The sequence below is a fragment of the Capricornis sumatraensis genome, chromosome 22 (genome assembly GCF_032405125.1).
Source record: "Capricornis sumatraensis isolate serow.1 chromosome 22, serow.2, whole genome shotgun sequence".
NCBI classification, from domain to species: Eukaryota; Metazoa; Chordata; class Mammalia; order Artiodactyla; family Bovidae; genus Capricornis; species Capricornis sumatraensis.
The window spans coordinates 24,693,545-24,720,398 of NC_091090.1; the positions used below are offsets into that span (position 1 = coordinate 24,693,545).

Below are 26,854 nucleotides of genomic sequence, written 5' to 3' on the forward strand. Positions count from 1 at the left end.
CATAAAGACGTGTAATTATGTCCATCATTTCTCATGTAAAGTGGGCTATTAAGAAAACTCCAAGGAGACGTTTAAAACGAATGCCAAAAGGTGTAGGTAGTTTTGAGGGGGAAATCTGAAGATGTAGTTAACACCAGGTCAAGAGGGTGAGACAGATAAAGAAGGACAAAAGCCAATATTAATGAATTGTAGACATACTGATGAATCCACATCGGATTGTCTTGGTGAGAGAGGCTGGCCCCTTGGGGGTGGTTATGGGAATGAGAGTGGAGTTTCCTCATTTATGATAAATAAGAAATTAGCTTTCACTCCTTGGTTTAGGATATAGAGAGGTATGGTGGCTTCTGCCTTCTTTGTCTCTTTGCCCAACTATAAAACACACTTCAGCACATAGTAGAGAAAGGAGTGGTCACATCAGCCCAATTGCTGTTCTCATTGCATTATTGCCCCCACAGAGAATGGAAGAAGGAAAAATCTGACCACCCATAGGAAGATGTTGGAGCCTGTCTGAAAGTCTGATACCTTCACTCCCTCCACCCACCCTGTCATATTCAAAACAGACAAAACTAGAGCCCTTGATTCTCTGATAGTTACCTGGTCTTTTAAGAAATACTTGGTCATCTTAAGAGATGTTTAGACTGGAGACAATCTATTTTGATCTTTAACTGCCTGAAACTCTTGCTGTTTTCAAGCTTTCCGTGTAGTCTAGAGCTTACAAAGCAGGATCAACAGAAATCTTACCAAAGAATAAGCTCATAATTTTGCCCATAAGCCAGTGTGTTCCAATAAATTTACTAAGACCCCAAAAATATTCTTTGTTTGGGATCCAGAGGGTGTCGGAGTGATCATCATCTTGAGATGGATAATACAAACGCAAGAAGGTGCCCTGTAGAGGAAGGAAGTGAATGTGCTTTTAGTCAAGTTGCTTCTCAAACCTATTCCAACAGCTGTTTTGCATATTTAATTAGTGGGGACCCAAATACCTCTATTGTGGGTGAAGAGGTCCAGAGAGCCTTTTTTTGATAAGTTGCCAGGGTGATTGAATATAGTCAAAAGGAATAGAAAGAGAAAAATATGCTTTTTGAATGAAAAGAAAGTATGAGCAGCCTGGTTTCAGACATTAGAAAAGGGGGGAAAACTGAGTTTATAGATAAGTTAATCTGAAGACAGCAGTGACCTGAGGAATGGCTTCACCAGCCAAAGACTTGCCATGAAATCATACCAATAACAAAATGAGTCATTCCCAGGTGAGAGCAGGGTCAGTTTTCAAAACCTTCTTATGGACCATAGCCACACTCAATATTAGAATATAAGGATAGATGGTATTAAAACATTACCTTAGTAGTGTAATCAAACATCAGGTCTGTACAACCGACGGAATAAGATCCATTTCCTCTGGGGATTTTAGATTGACCAATGTTTGCAGCAGCCATCAGAGCTTGTATCTTACTGACCCATGCTGGAAAACAGGTCAATATTATTTCGTTTGTCATCCATGACTCCCCAGACTTGATTATGCCAAGAAACTTGGAGGGAATCAAGTGACCACCCATAGTTTTTGGCCTTCATTTCTTCACTAACTAGTAAAATACACAAATAGTTATTGAAGACCCTCTGTATGTGAAGAACTGGGTGAGGAAAAAGACGGCAGTCGACATCCCTCTTCTCCTAAGATGCTTAAGATCAGCCTCACCTCCTAATCCTGTATCTTTGCTCTTACCTGCTACTCCTATCCAGAGCATATTAAAGACCACTTCCTAAATCTGTTTTCCCTAAATATGAACTTTACCCCTGATATTTCAGATTTGGGCTCACATCTTCCCACTGGATATCTGCATCTGACAACCTTCCCACAGGAACAGCGAAGCCCATGGTCCAGAGTGAAATTACATGACTCTCTCCCAAATCCCCAGCTTCGCCCTCCAACCACACAGCCTGCCACTCCAGAATTCCATAGCTTGGGGATCCCAGGTCAGAAACCTAGGAATCATGCTGCTCTCCTAACTATTTCTCCCCTGCCATCTACATCCAACCAAGTTCCAATTTCTAACATTTGTTTTTAGCTTAGCATTCTCTCTCCAGTATGCCTCTGCCCTGCTAGCTCACCTGTCTCACTTACACCTTCAGTGCTTTTGACCCGACAGTCACCATCTCTCCTGAACATCCTGTTCACCTTGGATCCTGACCCCTTCAACAGTGTCCTTCACACAGTTTCTGGAAGGATTTAAAGTATGAATCTCACCAGGCAAGTCTTCAAATCCTTCAATGCCTTCCTTCCACCAGTTGTTTTCCCTTGAAGAGAGCATGTTTTGGAATCTTTCTGGAAGGCAGTTTGTAGGTTATATTTAAATCTCTGATGCCTTCCAATGTGGGGTGGCTTCTTTTCTCTACTGGGGGATTGAAACTCAGAGAGATTCATAGGTGTACAAGTTAAACCCCAGGTTCTGGGCACTGTGAGAAAAACCCTCGGTAATCTGAAGGTCCATTGCTTCCCTCTCTTATTCTTTTTCCCTGTGAGTTACCTCCCTTCTATGTGCTCCTGAGCAACACAGTGGGCTGTTGCTTGCATCTGCGCCTTAGTAAATGCTGTTCCCTGCATTTGAAACCCCCCTGGCAAACTCCTATTCAACCTTTAACATCTTGATTGGATGTCAGGTCTTCTCTGAAACCTTCTCTGATTCCCCAGACTTAATCATTTCACCCTCAGTATTAAATAAATTCCCTGTATATATTTTCATCTTCCTTCCTATCACATTAGACTAAAATTATGTTTTACTACTCTGTCTCCTAAGAGTATCTCCTAAGAGCTGCATCCATATCTTTGTATCCTCGGATCTTTAACACAATGTCTGCCGCAATGATCGGAGTTCAATAAATATTTGTGAAAATGACCGGTCACTGGGTAAATGACTTTACACTGTCACTGGGTCTCTTCTGTCTCTGTTAAGTGCTTTATGGCATATATTCTTTTATCCACCCATTCTGGAAATAATTTCTCTCTCTGGCGCCAAAACCCTTCAACACATCTTGAAGTCTCACCTGTTCTTTCTAACCCACAATCAAGTCCACATTTAATTTCAGCATGATGAGACCACATATCAATGCATCTGACTCACTTTTCTAGATTCAACTAACCTGCTCCATTTCTTCTTCTAAACTGTGAGAGGTGATTCCTTTGCTGGACAGTCTTTCATGCTTTCTATCACATTCTGCCTCTGCCACATAGACACGGCGAACTATGTTATGTATGGCATCTGACTTCATAGGGCATCTCTCAGAAAGGTGTTGAGTTATGAGAAGAAGGTCATTTACGTCCTCCACACTGGTGTGTGAAACACCTGCCAGTGATGAGCCTTTCAACTCATAAGGCCTTGCAACTTCAAGTTGGTCCATAGACCAGCATCACTGGCATCAAATGGAAGATTGGGAATGAGGCTCTTAGGCCTCATCTCAATCCTACTGAATCTGAAAAGTTGTGCCTTTTGTCAGAAGCACTGGGCTAAGGTACCAGACCACCTGGCCTGACACACAGTCAGCAATTCATGTTCGAATTGTAGGAGATAGCTCCAAGGAAGGCAGTGGTTGAGATGAATGGACCCTGGTGCTGGAGCCAAGTGATGCTATCTTGGGTTCCATTTGCACATCTTACAAGCTATGCTGCTCTGTCCTTGGCACTTTACCCCCTTCTCTGATCCTCATTTGTAAAGTGGGGATACAGTCACTTGGCCAGCCATCAGGACAGCTGTAAGGATCAAGTGATCATATAAATCAAGGTAGCCTGACTTGACCAGTTCAGTTCAGTCACTCAGTCGTGTCTAACTCTTTGCAACCCCATGGACTGCAGCGCACCAGGCTTCCCTGTCTATCACCAACTCCCAGAACTCACTCAAACTCATGTCCTGACTTGACTTACAGGTGTGTTATGACCACCACCTATAACAGGCAGACAACTGAGGTTATTTGTCCCTACCCTAGTTAGCGAACTCTGGTTACCCAAACTCAAGCCCGAAGAGGAGTTTTAGCAGATCTACACCAGATCATGGGCTTCCCCGGGGCTGCTAGTGGTAAAGAATCTGCTTGCCAGTGCGGAAGACATAAGAGATGCGGGTTCAATCCCTGGGTCAGGAAGACCCCCTGAAGGAGGCAGACGAGAAGCCCATGGACAAAGGAGCCTGGCGGGCTACAATCCATGGGGTCACAAAGAGTCAGACGCTAAGACTGAAGCAACTTAGCAGGCACGCACACTAGATCATACCATTTTTCTCTGTATAGTTACAAAATCCAAGGCATTTCCTCTGAAACAATTCTTTAAAAAGCTTTCCCTATAAGGCTAACATTTTAGGGTCTGTTTAGAATTACAAAAAGCTTTTTCTCTCCCATTTAAGACTGTCGGCTCAGTGGTCCTTCATGATGTAATAGCAAGACTTCAAGTCCGGAGGACAGAAGGGCAGGCCTGTGATGAGCAGCCTGGGTTCTCCTGTAGCCCCCACCCACAGGAACCATGGTGTGGCTACAGGGACTCAAACCACAGTTTGGTGAGGAGCTCCAGAGAACCCACAGCTGCCTGGGAGGTACTACCTCTGGAATTGAGTGTTCAGTTCTAGAGCCATGGGGAGATTCCATGTTGCACAAGGTTCCTCTTATGAGATGTCAGTTCCACCCAGGCTCTGGGAACCTTTCCACTCACCTCAGAGTAACCTGGTCCTCTAAAACCTGCTCTACCAAAAAGCCTCATCCAGCATTCAGGAGCCCAGGTCAAGGTGACACTGCAAGGCTGCCAGTTCCAGGATGCCTGACCCCTGAGAAGGTCTCAGAAATCTTTGACCTGGGGTTTGAGTATAGGTCTCCAGGGCCCTGTGGCTGGAGGGCCACGTGTGTGTGTGTGTGTGTGTATAACTGATTCACTTTGCTGTATAGGAGAAATTAAATACAACATGTAAGTCAACTATATTTCAGTAAAGTTTTAAAAAAGAGAAAAGGTTCAGCAGCCCATAGCTAATGGATAGGATTCTGGATTTCCCATTCTCTAGCCATGAATCAGCACACCTCATGAAAAAAGGGAGACAGGTAGGGGACTTGCCAGGTTGCGTGGCCACTCTCCAGATGATACTGTTTTATGGTTCAGAACTTTTAGATGTCACTTCCTATTTTTCTTCAACTTCATTTTAATAGGAGCATTAGAATCTATGGTATGCTATTAATCTTAGTATACATTTTTGGTGATGTTCATTTATCAAATAGTCCCAATGTCTGTTTCTGGGGTTGGAGATGGATTGTACAAATGTGAGGAAAATGACCATCTCTTTATGGTTTTATGTCCTCCATTAACAAATGGGACATCTCTAGCCATGCTGATAAACCTTTTAGCTATATGACCATATTTTCTATGTATTCATTTAGTACGAACGATACAAATAATCATATATTACTTTCATCTTTTATTGAATAAACTATTTCTAATAATTTAAAACATATTCATGCATTCTTTTTTGAGTGTTTAGAATGAATGGGCTGGGATGACAGATGAATCAAGTTTCTGCTGGCTCAATAACAGCTTTCAAGTTTTTTTCAAACATGGGGGAATAGGGAACATGTTTTGAAATTCCCACCCTGTACCAGTATAAAGCACATGATGTAAAAGAATCTGCTCATCGTGTAAGATGCCACCTGTCTCCAACCTACAGGTAAGGTAATGAGAGAATGAATATAATCAGGCTGCAGGCCTCTTGAACTCGATTATGAGTCCTCTGTGTTAGTCACCAAAGAGGTATGACTCATGCCTCACCTTTCTGGAAAGTATTGTTGCATGAATGGACCTGTGAGATAAGAGGCCATTTCTATGCAAACATAGAAGACCTAGTCTCTCTTCCGCTGTTGTGTTCATTTCCCCAGCTATGAAGTAGGGCCAGATTTGTAAGGCACTGTGTTATGAAAGATCTTTGGTGAATGTCACAGTCAGGAGTCACCCGTCAACACTGCACAGCTAGACCCAGAGAAGCCATGTCTCCCTAGGTGCACGGGTCAGTGGGTACAGAGAGTATGGTACCTTTCAGAGGCCACCAACACCGCTTACCCGAGCAGACAAGAAAATTCCTGAGCCCAACTCTCTGGAATTAGCAAGAATTCTCAAGACTCCAGAAGGAATCACTTTGCAATCAAGGTCCTTTTAGGGGTCATAGATGTCCCTGTCTGGAGATGGCTGTCCCATTCTGGCCACCACTCTTGGGCTTGGCCAAGCCTCCGCCTCCTTTCTTTTGCCACTGTTGCTTAGTCGCTCAGTCGTGTCCAACTCTTTGTGACCCCAAGGACTGCAGTATGCCAGGCTTCCCTGTCCTTCACTATCTCCCAGAGTTTGCTCAAACTCATGTCCATTGAGGCGGTGATGCCATCCCACCATCTCATCCTCTGTCACCTCCTCTCCTTCCCTCCCCACAAAAGGTAAGAAAGAGCAGGGATGCACATCCATTCTCATCTGGAACTCCAAGTGCCTGCTGGTCCCTGCTTTTATCTGTCATTAGATAGAAAAGGTTGTCTCCCTCTGCATCCAAACTCTAAATCACCATCTTCTAACACCATCAACCAGGACTCCCCACCATCAACCAGGACTACACCTGTTGATCAAGACACCTGCCTCTTCTTCACCATCGTGGGGGCAGTTTTGGGGTTTCCTTGGAGCGCACTCCAGGGGAGATGTGTTACTGTACCCAGAGGGCATGGCAGTCATGTAGAAAAAAGGCAGCGTGGACCTTCTCCCCAGTGATTGCAAACTGAGCTTCCAGCTTGTCTGAAAAGGCGTCCTCTGAGCAGTCTTGCAGTCTTTTTCTTTTGGCCATGCCGCATGGGGGATCTTACTTCCCCAACCAGGGATCGAACCCATATCCCCTCACTAGAAGTGCAGAGTCTTAACCACTGGACTACCAGGGAAGTCCCTGTCTTGCAGTCCTGATGTTGAAGAAGAAGGCACTTCTTTCTCTCAGTTCAGTAGGAAGAAGAAAGACTGAGGCCCCTCCATTCCCTCAGGAGAATTAAGGATCTCCATCAGCATCTTCTTAGACAATCCCACACATAACTTCTCTGCGGCCACTTCGAATTTGGCAACAGGTGGATAGTTCAAGCCCTTGAACAAATATACCTCTTACCTGGGGATTCAATATAGGCAACTGGATTCAGGTCTTGCCAGTCAAAAGGATAAACCAATGCAAGGCAGGTGCAGAGGCAGAAAAGCACATGCAATTTGGATGGTAACATCTCCGAAGCTGAGCTGCCGTTTCAGCTTAACCTTCTTTAAGGCAAAGAATGACATGGAAAAACAGACATGCAATAAATAGGACTTAAACAGGCTGACCAATCACTGAGATTAAGGGACTAGTAACATGATTCCATGGGTTATGAAGGGAGAAGACGTTTGGAAAAAAATGGCACATGCATTTTCTATGATAGGTTTTGGGGAGGTACTAGGGTGTTAGAGGTCTTGGTCATGCTGGATTGCAGAGCCCAGAAATAACATTTTTAGGCTGGAATATTAGGTTGTTGGCCACTAGTTTCCTAATTTGTAGCGGTCTAGTCAGGTTATGAAGAAGAGCATCCAACTGTAATAATTATAACAATCACATATCATAACCATACACATGGGCTTGTCAAGCACATAGTAAATCCTCAATGTTTTGGCTAATGTTTCCCTATATTTGTAAAAACATCATATTGCAGAAGCTGAGGTCAGTGGAACCGTTAATGTCAGTGGAACATGGTAATAATAAATTACATTACAGTGAGACTCTTTGCTAACATCTTATCAGCAAAAAACTATCTTGGATCTGTGCCTCATCTGTCCCCTTGCACATTTTCCCCCTCAGCTTTTTGGGGTGATGGAAATGGTCCAAGCCACCACCATCTATCTCCTTCTTGAATTTTGCAGTAACCTCTAACTGGTTTCCCCCAAAGCCTATGGTCAATTCCCAATATAGCAGCTGGAGTGACAATGCCATTCCTCTGGCCCAAAGCCCCCAGATGACTTCATATCACACAGAGCACAAGCCACAGGCCTTAAAGTAACATTAAGGGCTCTACAGCGTGTACCCGACAGACTCCAGATCTGACCCCCTCCTCCAGCCCCTCCTGCACACTCACCCACATACCCGCTGCAGCCATACACCTCCTTTGCCATCCAGCAAACATTCCAGGCATCTAGGCACCCCTACTCCTCCTTGGGATCTGAACCCGTGTCCCTCTTCCAGGAAGGCTCTTTGCTCTGATACCCAAATAACTATAGGTTTTGGCTTCCATGTTAGCTTCTCAATGAGATCTTCCCAGTTGGCTACACAAAGCCATTACCAACCATCACCAAAGTTTCCCTGGGCCAGGAAAGGAGGTGATCTCTGACCTGGTTCCTCCAGGGTGAAAAAGGAGAAGACACCTCCCAGCTCAGCGAGCAGAGCTCAGCCATCTGGGCGCAGCCAGGAGGCAGAGCCACTGGCAGCACAGAAGGCAGGATCGTCTTTGCCCAGCACATTCAGGCCATGCCTCCCTCGGGGTACTCTCCGCCCTCTACTGCAATGCGGGCAGATGGTACCTCGAGGGAGGCATGGCCTGAATGTGCTGGGCAAAGGGGATATGAGGCAAAATTAATTATCTTTTACTTAGCATCTACTATAGGCCAACACTAAATAGCTGGGTAATTTACGTAACGTCTAGTCCTCACAATAAGGAGTAGACTTAGGTGGGTATTGTTACCTCCATTTACCCCAGTAACAATGTGAGCTCCTCCAAAGCAGGGACTGGTCCCATTTGTCTTTCTATTATTGGTTCTTAACGAAGGTCCCAGGCTATAGTAAGCACTCCTAAATGCTTCCTGAAGGATGATGAAACATACTGTCTTCCTTTTGGTTTGGGCCATCAGAGAACTGAGAAACCCATTCACCGACGCACTAGGTTCCCAATACTGCACACAAAGTGGGCGGGGCCTGGCCTCTTGGACTTTAGTGCCTGCATCCCAACTGCCTGGGTCTGAATCAAGTATGGTTTGCGATGTAACTTCTGTGTTATTTGCTCTGAGGTTTCACCCCCTCCCCACCCTTAGGTATTATTATTAGCCATCTCCTTCCTTAAACACAGAAGTTACATCGCAAACCATTCAGTTAGAACCATTTCTGTTCTAGGAATGCTACTGCTTCTTAGAATTTAAAATAAAAATGGGACAACTATTCTCTTGTAAAACATTTTTTTCTCTAACTGTAAGGAAGTAGAAGTCAGTCCTCTCTCAGGAGGTTTAACAGTGAAATAGGCAATTCTGGATGAGAAGTCCTTCTGAAACTGAATTACTGATGCTGTGGCCAAGGCCAACTAAGTAATAAAGAAGATTTTTATATTTATTTTGCATCAGTTTTACATTGTATAAAAAGCTGAATCAGAGCTACTTGGAACAGGAAGGGGACTTGAGGAGGATTAGATTCTTGAAGAGTGAACAAACACTCCTGATTAAAGTGTCCTAGGTGTCTGAGAAGAGACTTGGGGTTGGTTTTCTTGCATCTCCCCTTCTTAATTTTGGTTTTGATTGGCTTTAATATTAGGCAGAAACTCTTAAAGAAATGTTTTGATTGCAGCTCAGGCCTTCTGAATCCAAATCTTGAATATTGGTTTGGTTAAGAAAGAAAAAGAAGGTGATATGAGGCATAACTAATTATCTTTTACTTAGCATCTACTGTAGGCCAACACTAGATAGCTGTGTAATTTACGTATCGTCTAGTCCTCACAATAAGGAGTAGAGTTAGGCGGGTATTGTTACCTCCGTTTTACAGATAAAACACGGAGGCTTGCATTTGCAGCAACATGGATGGACCTCGAGATGATCATACTAAGCAAAGTAAATCACAAAGAGAAAGATAAATATGATACGCTATCACTTATATGTGGAATCCAAAATATGACCCAAATGAACTTATCTATGAAACAGAAACAGGCTCACAAACATACAGAATAGATGTGTGGTTGCCAAGCAGGGTGGGAGAGGGAAGGATTAGGAGTCTGGGCTTAGCAGCTGCAAACTTCCATATATAGGATGAATAAACAACAAGATCCTACTGTATAGCCCAGGGAACTATATTCAATAGCCTGTGATAAACCATAAGGGAAAAGAATATGAAAAAGAATATATAATTGAATCACTTTGCTGTATAACAGGAATTAATACAAAATTGTCAATGAGCTATATGTCAATAAAGTTTAAAAAAAAAAATCCACTGAGGCTTGGAGAGATTGGCTTACTCTCGCACTGACTGGTAGGTTTCAGTGACTTCACTATCAAGTCCCACCCTCTGAGGCATGTGAGAAAGAAAAAATCACTATATAGGCTCTACTTTTACTTAAATATGCAAGTTTATACATAAATAGAAAAAATAAAAGTCTAGATAAATATAAAGCCAGAATATTCTCAATGGTTACATTTAAGGGGCAAGATTACAGGTGATTTTAGTTTTCCTTTTTCACATATGCTTTTCTAATCTGTCAATAATGAACAAGCATCACTTGAGTAGGAAAGAAAAAAGAAAGGAAACAAAACCCTAGCTCTTTCCTTGAGCAACTAAATCTAAATCGATGGCTTCCTGCCAGAAATAAGCTACCCTCTTAGATACGCTGGGCTTCCCCGGTGGCTCAGACAGTAAAGAATCCGGGTTCAATCTCTGGGTCGGGAAGCTCGCCTGGAGAAGGAGTGGCAACCCACTCCAGTATTCTTGCCTGGAGAATTTCATGGACAGAGGAGCCTGGAGGGCTACAGTCCATGGGGTCGCAAAGATTCAGACATGACTGAGCAACTAATACTTCCACTTCCTTAGATATTTTAGGTCCAGTTTAGGGATAATGTTAGATTGAAGACTTTGCTTTAGAGCACTAATTTTAGGAGAAAGGTATGCTTTGGTTTCAGTTTCGAAAACTGGAGTAGGTTTTTCAAAATTTCAAGTTAGGACCCACGAGCCAGTCACTGTACTAGGCTTTTAAGGGAGTCCCAGTGTGTGGAAAAGAGTGTGTGTGTTCCTGCGTGGGTACGGAGTGGGGATGAAGTGTAGGATGACAAACAAAAGAGAAACATGCTTCAAAGAGTGCCCTGTTAAAGAAAAAAAATAGGGACTTCCCTGGTGGTCCAGTGGTTAAGAATCCATCTTCCATTGCAGGGGACTCAGATTCGATCCCTGGTCATGGGACTAAGATCCCACATGTTGTGGAGCAACTAAGCCTGCACGCCACAACGAGGGAGACCACGCATTGCAACAAAGAGCCAAAAAAAAAAGGGGGGGGGTGTCCAGTTTTGGACTTCCCCAGTGGTTCGGTGATTAAGACTCCGGGCTTCCCCTGCAGGGGACGCAGTTGCTACAATCCCTGGTCAGGGAACTAAGATCCCATCCCACATGCCTCACTGAACAGACAAAAATGTAAATCGTCTGAAAATTTAAAAAAGTGTGCCCAGTTTTGTGATCTAGATGATGATGGAGGTAATCTACTCTGGTTCAGATGGTTAGGAGACACTAATTAGTCCAATTCTGTTGTTTTATAAACAAAGAAACTGAGGCCCAGAAAGGGGAAGCAACTTGCAGGAACAACACAGTAAATTAGCGGCCACTTTAAGAGCAGAAGCTCTCATTCCCTGATCACCCAGTCATCAGATCTGCAGCAGCAGTGAGCCCTGCCCTGTAGGTGGGGAGTGAAGAATGTGGATCCTGTGGAGATCTGGACAGGAAGTTCCCCTGGGCAATGGGAAAGTGAAAGCGAAGTCACACAGTTGTGTCCGACCCCATGGACTATAGCCTACCAGGCTCCTCTGTCCATGGGATTTTTCCAGGCAATAGTCCTGGAGTGGATTGCCATTTCCTTCTCCAGGGGATCTTCCCAACTCAGGGATTGAATCGGGTCTCCCGCATTGTAGACAGACACTTTACGGTCTGAGCCACCAGGGAAGAGCTGGACGGACAATGGGAAGGGCCTGAGTTTGCAATCAGAAGGATCAACTCCAGGCCAGTTATTGGGTATCTGGAACCCAAATCACCTAATCATTGAAATGAAAGAAACAACCTTATCTTGTAGAGTTGATGAGGTGAGAAAATGCCAGCAAAGAACCCAACCATCAAGCCGGCAGAGTGCCCTTTTCCCTTCTTCCCCAGAAACAAGATTAGCTCCACTGGAAGCAAAGTAGATTAGATTTTCGAGATTATCTTCTAAGAAAGACCCCAGTGATCCAAAAGCCGGTAACTGTGTCCTGCCCAGCTGTCAACACAGCATGAGTGCTGCAGGCTCCGGCAGCATCAGGTTTCTCACCCTCTGCATTGCTGACACTTGTGTGTGCATGCGTGCTCAGTCGCTTCAGTTATGTCCAGCTCTTTGCAACTCTATCGACTGTAGCCGGCCAGGCTCTTCAGTACATGGGATTCTCCAGGCAAGAATACTGGAGTGGGTTGCCACGCCCTCCCCCAGGGGATCTTCCCCGACCCAGGGGTCGAACTCACGTTTCCTGAATTGCAGGCAGATTCTTTATCGCTGAGGTACTGGGAAGCCCATCATTGACACTTGGGACCAGGTAATTCCTGGGAATGGGGTCTGTTCTGTGTATCGTAGGGTGTTTAGCAGCATCCCTGACCTCTACTCACCAGATGCCAGTGGTAGCGCCCCCTCCCTTGTGACAAACAAAAATGTCTCCAAACATTGCTAAGTGACTTCTGCAGCAGGGAGGAACTGCCCCCAGTTGAGAACTCTGGGCTACATAATGGGCAAGCAGGCACAGGCATGGGTCTGTCTTATCTAGGAGATGAGACAAAACCATACACTTAGAAACAGTGTGGAAAACCATGTGTGTGTGTGTGTGTGTGTGTGTGTGCGTGTGCATGCTCAGTCATGTCTGACTCTTTGTGACCCTGTGGACGGTAGCCCACCAGGCTCCTCTGTCCATGGAATTCTACAGGCAAGAATACTGGAGTGGGTAGCTATTCCCTTCTCCAGGGGATCTTTCTGACCCAGAAATTGAACCCGGCTCTCCAGCACTGCAGGCAGATTCTTTACCGTCTGAGCTACCAGGGAACCCATCTACTTTAAGACAAATAACTGTAACTCTGAGCCCTCTTGCTAAGCAGGCAGGTGTATCTAAGTATTCAGTGTATGTGCTGGTTTAGATTTACACAGATACATGAATTCTTCATCAGTGAATTCCAAATGTGATATGTATGCATCACTGCATTTGCTCTTCATCTTATTCTCCAGTTAATCTAGTTGGGGATCATCCCATGATGCCCTTGCCCAGAAGCCCCACCCCTTCCCACAATGCCCACAGGACTGTGTGTTCACCTTTGACGGTGCTGACTTAACCACAACAGCCTATCCACCAGACCACTCATTCAACCATCCACCCATTCAAACATCTACAGAGCACCACGTACTGAGTACTAAGCAACCATAAGCACATGAAACCCCATGGAGGGGTTCTTGTCCATTTTCCCCCAAATGGAATGAAGCTGCTCCCACTAAAGGTCCAGTACCCTTCATCTTTTTAAATTTCTCATATTTCTATGTACTTGGTGGGCGAGGTCCTTAACAATGTTCCTCTGGTTTCTGATTCACTTCTCTAGCTTTATTTCTTAAAGTAAGCTGTTTTATTCTTTTATGTGATTTTATTATAAGAAGCCACCCATCTTCTGTGGAGGTGTCACACAATTTAGGTAAATATGACCAAAAGCTTCCCATGTTGCTAAAAGGAAAACAGAGCTTCTTGCTTTTCCAAACAAAGATCGACTGTAATTGGCTCTAAGTCACTGGGGTGCTGGGACACTGGCTTCTTTTATCTTCTGATGGTCATTAAGACCTTTGGGAGGATGACCATAAGGCTCTAGTATCTGAACACAGAGGAATAATTCATAAGAAGTCTTTCATTTCTCCCAGTCCTCTTTTCGCAGAAAAGTGCCTTTTTCTCAACTGTGGGATACAGCTTAGCTAGAAATGTATTTACATTGACCAACTAGGATCCTGAAAAGTCTAATATTGACTTTGGACATTTACAACAGGGAATCCAAAGTGACACACAGTCTTCACAATCACAATGTATGAAAATCCACTACCACCACCACCAGCCAATATAATCTTTTCTTTGAGGAAGATGTAACTGGACAGACAGCAATAACTAGTAAACAAAAAGCTGGGAACACAGGACTTATTTATTCCTTAACAGTGCCAAATTTACCAAAGCAAAACCAGAGATTCTAATGGGGGTATAAAAGGCATCCTGATTATTGGATGGTAATCTGGCAAGACTTCAACTGTCCATATCCTTTGATCTTTTCACTACTTTTCTGAGATAGGCACAGCACGCAAATATTATACACAGGGAAGTAAAATCCTAAAAATGGTATGCCCCTTCATTTATTCCAATTCTAGAAGAATCAACACACATGGAAGCCCTACAGATGTCAAACAGTAAAAGAATACCATAGATGGGATTATATTCAGTTATTTTTCTATAAGTGACATTTTAAGCAACTATATCCTTGTTTGATGAAGAAAAATATTTACTCCATTCTGAAATAGGCTAAAGGCAGCTTGAACATCAGACTACAGCAGCAATTCTCAACCAGGGCAACTTTATTCCCCAGGGGACATTTGGCCATGTCTGGAGACATTTTTGGTTGTCAAAACTGAGAGGTGACTATTACTGGCATCTGGAGGGCAGAGACCAGGAATGATGCTAAACATCTTACAATATACAGGACAGACCCACAACACAGACATTTATAGCTCAAAATGCAAAGAATGCTGAGATAGAGAGACGTTGGTATAAAAGGATGTGGGTGAAACCGTATCCTTTAATAATAAACCATATTCTTTAATAATAAAGAATATTTATTCCATTCTGAAACAGGCTATCGGAAGGTAGATGCCTGGTCAATACAAGGAAGAACTTTTAACATAATCAGGTAATTTATGATGTATTCCTTACAATGTAGAGAGAGTTTGCTATAAAAAAAGGATTCTACCAGAGCTAACTGGTCCCATACCGGGATGCTGAAAAAGGTAGGGGTCCTTGGGTGTAGCTGGACTCTGAGTTTTCACCTTTAGTAAAGATATACAATTCCATTTAAAAGCATCAGCAAACATTTCCTACTTTATACTTATTATTATTGAAACTAGGAAAGAGAAAACACAATACCTGCTCTACTAATTTGTTTTATTTCTACCATATTAGCTAATAGAATCAAAACTTAATATGGACATTATCACAAATGTATAGTATGCAAGTCACTTCTGCAGAAAAGTCTAAAGCCTCTTATCCTGGGCACAGCTGATACAATTATTGTGCAATCATTTCACAACCTAAGAAAACAGATATGGCCAAAAAAAAAAAAAAGCAGCAGCAGTTCCCCATTGTGAAACCAATTTCGTGATTCTACTCATATTTAGAACACGGGAGCTCATTTGCCTCCACTTTGCAAATATCCAGATGTTTGCTGCCCTCTGTGGTTTTCAAATCACAAACGGTTAAGTTATCTAAGATCTCTGGGCCATTTGCAGCCATATTGGAAGCATTCTGGTACATTCCATGCTAGTTAAACCACATCTCACTGACCTAGTAGAGCTTTAAAGGCTTTGACAAATGAAAGTTTACTTAAAGGGACAATAACCCAGCAATAACCAGACAGATGAGGGAACAAGGCAACAAGTCACATGAGGAGCTGTTGAAGGAAACAGGGATGTTTACGCTGGGGAAACCCAGATGGCACATGACAGCTACAGTTCTATGGAAAAGGGATGAGTCCTACGTGGACCCAGACTGTAGAACTCTCTTAGCTGGAGCTCTTCGACAAGTACCACATTCTCTCTATCACAGGAGCAGTTTAAGCACACATCTGCGGAACACCATCAAGCATGCTGGAGAAGGAATTCCTGCGTTGGATAAGGGTGAATGTGAATTGGATAGGCCAGACTAGATAGCCCTAACCCTAGGGCTCCCAGTTAGGTAACTTAAGTGAGCTCAACGGACCCTGTATAATAGAGAAACTAGTGGTGGGGGCTGCGGTAGATGGGGTCATCTGAAAGGGTCCAGGTGTATCCCAGTTGGCTGCTGTCAATGTGGGAATGACCTCTTCAAGTTACCAGATCTTCATTTTTTTTTTTTTTCAGTTAAAGCCAGAAAATCATATTTGTATGTAAAACCTATTGATTTTTAAAGAAGAGCACCTAATCCAATATTTCAAAGCATTATATAAGTTAAACAGAAGATGCTGTGGCCTCTGGGAGAAACTGTAACATCTTCCTTAAAGATGCCCTAACCACCCTCAACCCTAAGGAACTCTGATAGTAAATAACGCAGGAGAGAAAGCGTACAGATTCTAGAATTACAGTCACATCTTGTCTGCAATTTGAATCACCAGTCTGGCCACTTGAAGCTGATATTCAGATGAGCCGACCAATCAATAATTAATAAGGTCTGGTAAGGGGAAGCTAACTGGGGAACCACCAAGTCACTAAGAACTGCATTGCACAAGATGTAAATGAGGAAAGGCTTCTATTTCCCTCTGACAGACACCTTTTTTCTAGTATGCTGCGTGTCAAAATGAGGCAGGGAAGAGAAACAGATTTTCTCAACTGTCTGGCTGCTGGTAAACAACTTTGAAACTCTTGCCTGGCCCCCAGAAACTGTGATCAACTAGGGAAAATTCAAGAGTTTCCTCTGAGAGAGGCTGCTTCGCTAAGGGAAATAATCCTATTCAGCCCTGATTCCCAGCCCCCTCCAGAAATTCTGCTGTCATGTAAAGGTTTTCAGTTGGCAACAGATCTTTGCACGCAAACATATTTGTACCCAGCCATATCCAGCACAAAGATAAATCTGCTAAATTAAAAAAAAAAGTTTCCATGTCTAGCTTCTATTCTGAATTTTATCCGATCACATTAAAGTTTTAAAAGTAAGCTGGCTAAAATAAATAAATAAAGTAACAATACTCCAATAAAAAATAATTAAATAAAAAAGTAAGCTGGCTATACAATACAGTATTTTTAACTACAGTCATCATGCTATATGTGATACCTAGGGCTTATATATTTTATAACTGGATGTTGGTGCTTTTTGACCATCATTGCTCATTTCTGAATTTTAGTTTATGTTGAATATCAGTTTAATAAACTACCTTTTATCTCACATTAAAATTTTTGATGGAATATGTTTAAAAAGCAAACTGGCTATCATGTTAGCATTAATTTCCCTGCCTTCTATGATGGTATGTTTCATTAGTAATTCTTGGTTTAGGTTTTTCAACACCCTGAGCAGAGCAAAATATTTTTTTATGTTTAGTAAATTATATTTATTGAAAAGAATAAAGAAAAAGACATTGAAACTGGTATAAAATTTTGGCAAATGAAGCACAAGGAATTCAAAGTAGCATAATATTAGCATATTAGAATAGTAACAAAATCTTACATTACTTCATTTTTAAATTCTTATTGGGGTACAACTGCTTTACAATGTTGCCTTAGCTCCTACTGTACAGCAAAATGAATCAGCCATACTTATACACAGGTGCTTGTGCTTAGTCGCATCCAACTATTTGCAACCTTTTGGACTGTAACCCACCAGGCTAAAGCCCACCAGGCTCCTGTCCATGGGAAGAATACTGGAGTGGGTTGCCACTTTCTCCTTCAGGTGATCTTCCTGACCCAGGGATCCAATCCGCACCTCCTGTGTCTCCTGCATTGCAGGCAGATTTTTTACCTGCTGAGCCACCAGGGAAACCCACTTATACATATATTGTCTCCCTTTTGGACTTCCTTACCATTCAGGTCACCACAGTGGATTGAGTAGAGTTCCCTGTGCTCTACAGTAGGTGCTCATTAGTTATCTATTTTATATACAGTATCTATTTTATATCTATTTTATTCTATCTATTTTATATCAATAGTGTATACTGTCAACTCCAATCTCCCAATTCCTCGCACTCGCCCCCTTACCTGCTTGGTATCCATTCAGCTGTTATCTATGTCTGTGTCTCTATTTCTGCGTTGCAAATAAGACTGCTTTACTTTAAAGAACATATTCATTAGCTTATTTGCTTTTGCAAGATGAGTGGACCACACAGAGCAATGTCATCTCACTATGCAGATGGGAAATTTGAGACAGAAACATGAAGTGACTTCCCATACTGCCCCAAAATACAGACTGCTCCCACACTCTGGTAAATCTCCATAATAAATATACCTGGAGATAGTTTCATCACCTCTCCTCTTCTCCTCCTATTACCCATCCTCCACAGACTCCCAGAGGAACCCTTGAGAAAAATGTAAATCTACCAAGTCTTGCCTCCGCTCAAGGCTACCCACCGCACTTGAAACAAAGTCCAAACTGCTCACCTCAGCCTCCAAGTCTCTGCCCGACCTGGATTCAGCCTCATGCCTCTGCCACCCTCCTCCTTCCCTTCTGCAGACTCACTGCCCTCAGCTATGCCTGGACCAAATCAAGCTAGTTTCCAGCCCTGTGTGCCTGTGGTTCTCTCCACCAGAACTGCCTGTCCATCCCTGGAGGCTCATCCTAAAGCCATCTCTCAGGAAAGTCTCTTTTAAAAACCCAATCCAGAAGCCCATCACACATATATATACACACACACACATACCAGTACTCTGTTACAGCATTTTTTTCCCATTTGCTTTAAAACATCTAGTCCTGTCCAAACTGACCTTGCTCATCCCTTGGTTCTAGAAAGTGAACTCCATGAGAAAAGAGACCGCACTGCTATACTCACCGCGCCTGACATGTTGTTGGTGCTCAATAAAGATTTCTTGAGGTCAATGAAGGAATGAATGAAGTTTGTACTAGGAATCAACTACCCCACTTAATTCAATTGATACCTATTTAGATGGCAGAGTTTTTCTTTCTCCTCAACTGCTATGTTTATTTTTTTTTTAATTACAAGCTTATATATATAGACTATTAGACTGTGTCTATTAGTGTGTTATGAGTCATTCCTGTAACGTGGAGCAAAGGACAGGACTCTGAACAGGTGCTTGGCTTCATAGAGAAAGGCAGTAAGAATCCATGGCCTGTCCCTTCAAACTACAAAGCTTTCTCAAAATTCTGGAAGTTCTGGTAAAAGGAAAGCCTACATTTTCTGCATGTTCACAACCGTTTCATAGCAGTTACTGCTGACTGTACTTACATTTTTATGTTTTTAAACTAGTTTCCTTACTGCTGAAAATACTGACAAATGGATATGATTAGCCTTTCTAAATAAGAAAAAGAGTTGCTTTCTTAGTGAAAGCAAAAAAAAAAAAAATCTAGAAATTCTGGAACAGTATGATTTTAGAGCTAAATGTTCCCTTCAGCTTCTCTTTACTCCTTACTTTGTCTTCAGTGATCACGTTTATGGAAATTTCTCAGTGTCTCAAGAAGCCTGGCCTCAGTTATCAAAAGGGTCTTGAAAAAAATTTCAGGCTGATCCTCCAAATGATCCTAAATAACCTCAGGATGGTCTTTGTTTTCAGGAAATGTCCATTTTCTAAGATGTCAAGGTAAGGAATACAGACTCCTAACACCAGCTGGCATTCTCAGGGCCCACTCCAGTTGCCCAGGTACCTAGTTAGCTCTTTCCTTGATGCTCTACACGGAGAGCCTCAAAGACGGTGGTAAACTGTATTGGATCACAAAGCTAACTGGGTGATGGAACACGTGTTCCTCGCCACTGAAGTTTAAAAGGTACAGATACACAGTGGAGGAGGAATGAGGAACCAGTTGCCCAGGGTTCTGCCTGCTGGAAACTCCTCCAGATGCTGGGCAAACTTTCACACCTCAGCGATAATTTCTCAGCTGTAAACGGAGTGAAGTGAAAGTCGCTCAGTCAACTCTTGGAGATCCCATGGACTATACAGTCCATGGAATTCTCCAGGCCAGAATACTGGAGTGGATAGCCTTTCCCTTCTCCAGGGGATCTTCCCAACCCAGGGACTGAACCCGGGTCTCCCGCATTGCCGGCGGATTCTGTACCAACTGAGCCACCCGGGAAGCCCGCGTAAAAGGAGTGGCTGAACCAAAGTAACCACTGCCCCCCTCAGCTCTGCTAGTCCTTCACCCTCAACGGCTGGAGTAAGAAGGCCCATTTACACGAAAAGCATCGTCACCTCAGCCGTGACAGGAGTTCTCGCACAAATGGCCGAGGATGGGGCTGATATTCAGCGCCGATATGCGACGAGTAGCAGAGACGGCGGGAAAAGGCCAAGTACGGGGCTCTCTCACCAGCTTCAGCAGGTCCACCAGAAAGCCCTTCGCGAGGAAATCGGAGAATGCTGGCAGCTCACCAGCGCCTTCTGGTGGCCAGAAAGCCATCCCTTTCCCCTTTCCCCTCCCCTGCCCTTTCCCCTTCGTTTGGTCCGGGCCAATACTTAAGGCCCAGATCCCCGAGTTCGGTGTTAGCCCAAGACCACGTACTGTGGCTTCCGTAACTATCAACACTTTGAAGCAGTTCCAGCTCCTACTCAAAGAGACCAACCTCCTGGCTCAGCATTCTTACTGAGGTCAAAGGTAATTTTTGCAAGACTGATCTGTTAACATAAACCCGTCTAGAACATGATCAGCTAAGTCCTTCAAGGGCAGCCACGCTCCGCTCCCTCTTCCCTCCTCTCACCTCCGCAACCTTCCCGGGAAATACAGGTCTGAATGAAAGCCTGACCTTGTCGTTTTCAGAGATAGAAAGGTCTACGAGAGGCTCCAGGGGGTGAAGGGAAAGAGAATATATTCCCTGCTTTCTAGTTCCGTTGACTTAAAAAAAAAAAAAGCCTCTCCCTTATTCAGGGTATCGCAGCCTAGAACTCTTGAGTTGTCCCTAGTGTGTGAGGGAGTCGAGGCGGGACCGCTTTGTTTTTCTGATTCTGGTCTTACGCAGCTTCTCAGCACTGGGCTCCGGAAGGAGCAACACTCCCCCAGAGGGAGGGTGTGTGTGTGTGTGTGTGTGTGTGTGTGTGTGTGTGTGTGTGTGTCTGGGAGAACTGAATTCAAATTCCATCACCCTCCCCGCAAAGTGTGTGTGTGTGTGTGTGTGTGTGTCTGGGAGAACTGAATTCAAATTCCATCACCCTCCCCGCAAAGTGTGTGTGTGTGTGTGTGTGTGTGTCTGGGAGAACTGAATTCAAATTCCATCACCCTCCCCGCAAAGTGTGTGTGTGTGTGTGTGTGTGTGTGTGTGTGTGTGTGTGTCTGGGAGAACTGAATTCAAATTCCATCACCCTCCCCGCAAAGATCCAGCGCTGCTAGGAGGGCGGCGGGGACCGCGGGTCCAGCTCCAGCTTGGGGGTGAGTGCGGGTTGAGTCCCAGTCCCCCAACCTCCAGCACCCACATCGTCCCATCCCTATCTTCCCTATCTTCCCAGCGCACCAGCCTCCCCAGCACCCCCATTTTCCCATTCACCCCATCCTCCTATCCCCCAACATCCCAGCCACCCACCCTCACCCCACCCCCAGCCCGCGGCCGCACGGGGCTCCGGCCCGCCCGGGGGTCCCTCCTCACCCGGACGCCGCGGTGAACTGCTCGCGGGCACCGGGACAAGGCTTTATGATCCCGCCTGCTGCCTGCTCGCTCCCAGCACTGCTGGCTCTGTCGTCCGCAGGCACCGCGTCACCGCGGCCGCGGGGCGCCGGGGCGGGGGGCTGCGCGCCGGCTTTACGCACGTTCAGCTCCAGGCAGTCTGCTGGCCCCGACCCTGGCCTGCCCAGGCGCCGCGGGAGGAGGGACGGGGAGGAGCTGTGTGGCCGCCGGCCTCCCACAGATCCGGGCGCTGGGACGGGCGAGCTCCGCGCACGCCGCACACCCCCAGGGCTTGGAGTCCGCAAGCTGGACCCACGGATTAATTTATCCCTCTACCCGCTACCCCCACCCGGGGACCTACCCCCACGTGTAGAGGGCAGGTGTTGCATCCCCACTTCCTATTCTCAGCCTCTATTCTGATCAGACCTTTCCAAGTTTCATTAACTCCTTGTTTTGTTTATTTCACTGAATCCCTGGCTGCTCTTTCCATCTGCGATCCGCAATGGCCCGCGTATCCCGCTTTCCGCTCGGCAGTATTACCGTATTGGACGCCAACTCAGAAATTATGTGGAAGATGCTTCGGCTTGGAAGACCCGCCCCTGAGTTAGTTTCATTTCTCTGTGTAAATACAGTGAAGGGCAATCAGTAAGAGCTTTTACTGGGGGAAACGGTGTTAAAAGGAGCCATCCCAGTTCATGGGGTTTAACTGAAATCCCTTCCTTTCAATGCTTTCTCAATCCACTTTCTAACTTAATACTATTCATTTAAAGCTTCAATGAGAGACGCAGAGAAAAAATAATTTGAAATTCATGAGCAGTTAATTCTTTGTATTTTTTATTTTTGGCAAGGTTGACAGGTCTGTAGATGAAATTTATTTTCTTTTTTATTTTAGGAGGACTCTGAATAAGATGGGTTCGGTCCCTGGATCAGGAAGATCCCCTGGAGAAAGAAACGGCAACCCACTCCAGTATTCTTACCTGAAAAATCCCATGGACAGAGGAGCCTGGCAGGCTACCATCCATAGTGTGGAAGAGTGGGACACGACTGAATTGATGTAGTACACACACACTGGATAAGAAGGCATGGATTATAGTTCTTTTCTCATGCTTATTAGTGGCCGTGAATTTCAGCATGTTATTTATCCTATTTGCTTCTCAGTTTCCTCATCAGTAAAGTGGAGCTAATCAAAATACATTAGTCAGAGGCACCTTGTGAAAATGAAATGGAAATATACATGAAATACTTAGGACAGAACCTGGCATGGGAGAAGCATTCACACTGGTATTTAACAGTATTATCTTTAAAGAAGTTGTGACACTTAAATCTAACAATAGATGCAAATTTAAATTAACCTATCTCAGCCTAGTGACAATTTCCTGTACTTCTGGAATAAACTCCTATGATACAAACTGCCCCAGAATATTAATCTAAAAGGGAACATGATACCCTACTCAAGAGGTCTCTCAGGACCTCCTCCCTTTGCCCTGAAGACTGGGTGAAGATTTAGAAGACAAAATCAGAAGATTCATCATCCCACCTAAAAAGGTGGTGGGCTTTGAAAGCAGGTCTTGAAGGCTAGTATGAAATAATTTATTTCTTTGTTCAATGCCAGCTCTATGCCTTCTCTCATTGTAATCAGATCACACTCTCTGAGGATGTTAAAGTGGCTAGCATTTAGCAGGCTAACATCCTAAGAAGGTTTCCAACGTAGGGGTGCCAGATTCAGTAAATGAAACACAGGACACCCCGTTAAATTTGAATTTCAGACAAACCACAAAAAGGTTTTAGTATAAGTCGATTGCATGCAATATTTGAAACCTACTTATACTCAAAGTTATGTGTTATTTGTTTGAAATTCAAATTTAACTAGGCTTCCTATACTTTTTCTGGCAACCCTAGTCCAGTGAAATGAATAAATAAGCCTCAGATTCCAAAAGGATGGCAAGTCAACATAGACATACAGATTATAAGGTGGGTCTGATAAGGGTTTTGTTTTTGTTTTTAATATAAGAGCTCAAAGAATTAAAAAAATAATTTTTTTTGGCCATGCTATGAGGCATGCAAGATCTTAGTTCCCCAACCCAGGATTGAACCCTCACCCCCTGCAGTGCACCAGCCCCTAGCCATGCCATGCCATGCTAAGTCAGTAGTGTCCAACTCTGTGTGACCCTATGGACTATAGCCTTCCAGGATCCTTGTCCTTGGATTCCTCAGGTAAGAATACTAGAGTGGGTTGCTAGACCCCCAGGGAAGTCCCTTATTTTTGTTTTGATGTGGTGAAAAAATTCACTTCTGTTTATAAATTGATTCTGTTTCGAGCTGTTTTGCCATGTCTTACCTTTTCATTCTTACTTCCGTTTCTCATTAACATAGCTGCTGCTACTGCTGCTAAGTCGCTTCAGTCGTGTCAGACTCTGTGCGATCCCACAGACGGCAGCCCACCAGGCTCCCCCGTCCCTGGGATTCTCCAGGCAAGAACACTGGAGTGGGTTGCCATATCCTTCTCCAATGCATGAAAGTGAAAAGTGAATGTGAAGTCGCTCGGTCATGTCTGACTCTTAGCGACCCCATGGACTGCAGCCCACCAGGCTCCTCTGCCCATGGGATTTTCCAGGCAAGAGTACTGGAGTGGGGTGCCATTGCCTTCTCCGCATTAACATAGCAGTGCTTCTTAACTCTGATGACTGTATCTTCAATCAAGATATTGGAATAAATAGTAATAATGTACTCAGTAGTGTTTTCAAACAGTGTTTATTGAGGGCAAACTGTATATTAGGTACCATTTCAAGGATGACTAGCCCTGGAGGCTAAGGAAATGACACCTTAGTGAGCCAGCCTATGTAGGTAAGTCCAGGACTGTGAGGTTTCTGAGAAGTGAGTTTTTAATTCTTCTTGGAAGGGGTGGGAAGTGAAAGGTATCCTTACTGCACAGGGTCCACGGAAAAGAGACTGTGATACAGATAAGCCGAGGAGGGAAGTCCCTGGGTGATGGCTGTGCCTTGGCCTAGAAACTAACCCATCCTGATTAAAGCAACGAAACTGGAGGGAACAATGGGATTCAATAAAACTGAAAGTGTATAACTGGAAACTTGGAAATCTTTGAGTCCCGTAGAAGATAACAGAATGTAGAAGAAAAAAAAAAAGTTAAATTACTTAAATTTAAAATTAAAACTTATCCCTGCTGGAGAGAGTGCACATTTTCCAACTCTATCTGCAGTGATTTCACATGGATGGCTTGAACTCATCACAGTGAGAACCTCATGTTATAGGAATTAGCAAACACTACAGAATGTGATCTTTGTCCCCTCTAGAGAGCCAGCACACCTCTGAGTGGCTAGCTATACTGGTCTGAAGCTCAATTGTAGAGACCTGGGCAGAAGTCATTTATTAGGAGATAAAAGTACTGAGAATATGCAAGGAATTGGCACAGAGGGTTTACACAGAACAGAAGCAGAAGATAAAATTCCCAGTAGCATCACATTCATGGAAGAAGATAGGAGGAAGAGAAGGTGGTGAATGAAAATGAGAGGTTGGTCAAAGTGAGGATAGAAAATGGGAAAGAGAAGCTTTGCAGAAGTCGAGAGAGAAAGGAGTTTTAAAAATATGATTGACATGGTTGATTAAACAGAACGGACTAAAGCAAGGGCTATGAGATTTCCCATTTAGGAAGGTCTTGTTAACCCTTAAATCAACTTGAGTATAATAGAGCAGTGAAGGCAGGGGTCAGTAAGGTAAAGAGATGAGGACACGAAGATAATATGTGTAGACTTTTAAGACAGTTAATGGAAAACAAAAGAAAAGACATATGGCGACAGTGTGAGTGAAAGCAAAAATGAGGAGAGTGAAAATCTGGGGGATGGTCAGGAGATCTGCCCGAGGACGCTGGAAGTTTTCTGAGCCCTGAGGTGACTGGAATCCACTCCTTAGCCATGGAGTCAGTCTGTTGAACTTTTCCAAGGAAAGTTTGCCAGACTAGAAACTAGGCCAGAGAGAAGGATTACATGGGCCTGGACCTGGGAGAGCAAATTAGCCAGAGGCAGTGAAGAAAGGAAGGGGTTGATGTTAATGGAGAAATACGGAATTTTTAGATAGAGATCTAAACAAAACAAAGGAGAAAATATCAAATATGAGGGTTCCTTCATAACCCCAACCTCATTAGGTAATTATTTAACAATGTGGTGCATATTTTTCAGATATCTTTCCAGAGGTAAATGCAGTAATTAAGAGGGCTGTGTCAGACAGACCTGGGCTCCAATCACTTCTACCTTTATTAGCTCTAAGGCCTAGGGCAATTTACAGACTTGTAACCCCTGTAACTGAGGGGTTAAATAATTGTTAAATAATTACCTAATGAGGTTGGGGTTATGAGGGAACCCTCATATTCCATATTTTCCCTTGTGGCTCAGCTGGCAAAGAAACTGCCTGTCATGCCAGAGACCTGGGTTCCATCCCTGGGTTGGGAAGATCCCATGGAGAAGGGAAAGGCTACCCACTCCAGTATTCTGGCCTGGAGAATTCCATGGATTGTATAGTCTATGGAGTTGCAAAGAGTTGGACACAACTGAGTGACTTTCACTTCACTTTCACTTCCTAATCTGTGAAATAGGAATAATAATAACATCTATATCACAGGAGTTCAATGACTATTAAAAGAGATAATGCATGTAAATTGCATTGAACAATATTTTGCAAGCATAGTGAGCACTTGATATTTAGATGTATGCCTAGATATCTATACATCTGTATACACATATGTATGTATACACATGCATCTAAGGGAAAGAGAATTCATATCTATATGACCACACTACACACACACACACAAACACACATATACAGCTTTAGGAAAAAGAATTCTTATCTGCATGCCTACACACATACCAGGAATAACATGGATAACCAGGAAAAACTGAAAAACATTGGTCATTTCAGTGGGTTGGAGGAACCTACCCTGAGGCTGAGTGACAGAAATGGGAAGGCAGAAGGTTGCAGTAAGAGAATGGAATTTGAAGCTCAGTACTTCAGAGGTGATGCACTTCCAGAAGACACCAGGTCTCAGACACCCATGCCTCTAAATTTCAAAAGTGGAGAGAAGACAAAGAATTTTTTATTCAGTATTTTAGCCAATTTCCAAAGTCATGATCCAATGCCAGGCTTAGCCATCCTTCCTCCTTGGCAGTGTCTTAATACCTTCTGTAGACTTGACTGATTTATGGACTCTTGGAACTGTGGATATTACAACTGACTTGTTTGTATCCATTCAGTAAATATACTCTGATTTGCCAAACCGGTCTCCAGGACTTTTTTGCTTGCTCCAGTCATTGATA

General features: G+C 43.8%; 1 protein-coding gene across 2 annotated transcripts in view; it reads right to left on the reverse strand.

Annotated features, from left to right (window-relative positions):
• The window catches only part of PLA2G7 (phospholipase A2 group VII), a 34,732-nt gene extending 13,086 nt beyond the window's left edge, over window positions 1-21,646 (reverse strand). The window contains exons 1-4 of one of the 2 annotated variants that reach the window (XM_068960895.1): window positions 21,510-21,646; window positions 7,140-7,282; window positions 1,338-1,459; window positions 742-886 (exon numbers count right to left, since the gene is read on the reverse strand). In XM_068960895.1, the coding sequence (XP_068816996.1) occupies window positions 742-886; window positions 1,338-1,459; window positions 7,140-7,248 (376 nt within the window). In that variant the 5' untranslated portion in view covers window positions 7,249-7,282; window positions 21,510-21,646. The remainder of the gene's footprint in view (window positions 1-741; window positions 887-1,337; window positions 1,460-7,139; window positions 7,283-21,509) is intronic. The other variant, XM_068960897.1, reaches the window with a different exon arrangement.
• Between the last annotated feature and the right edge of the window lie 5,208 nt (window positions 21,647-26,854).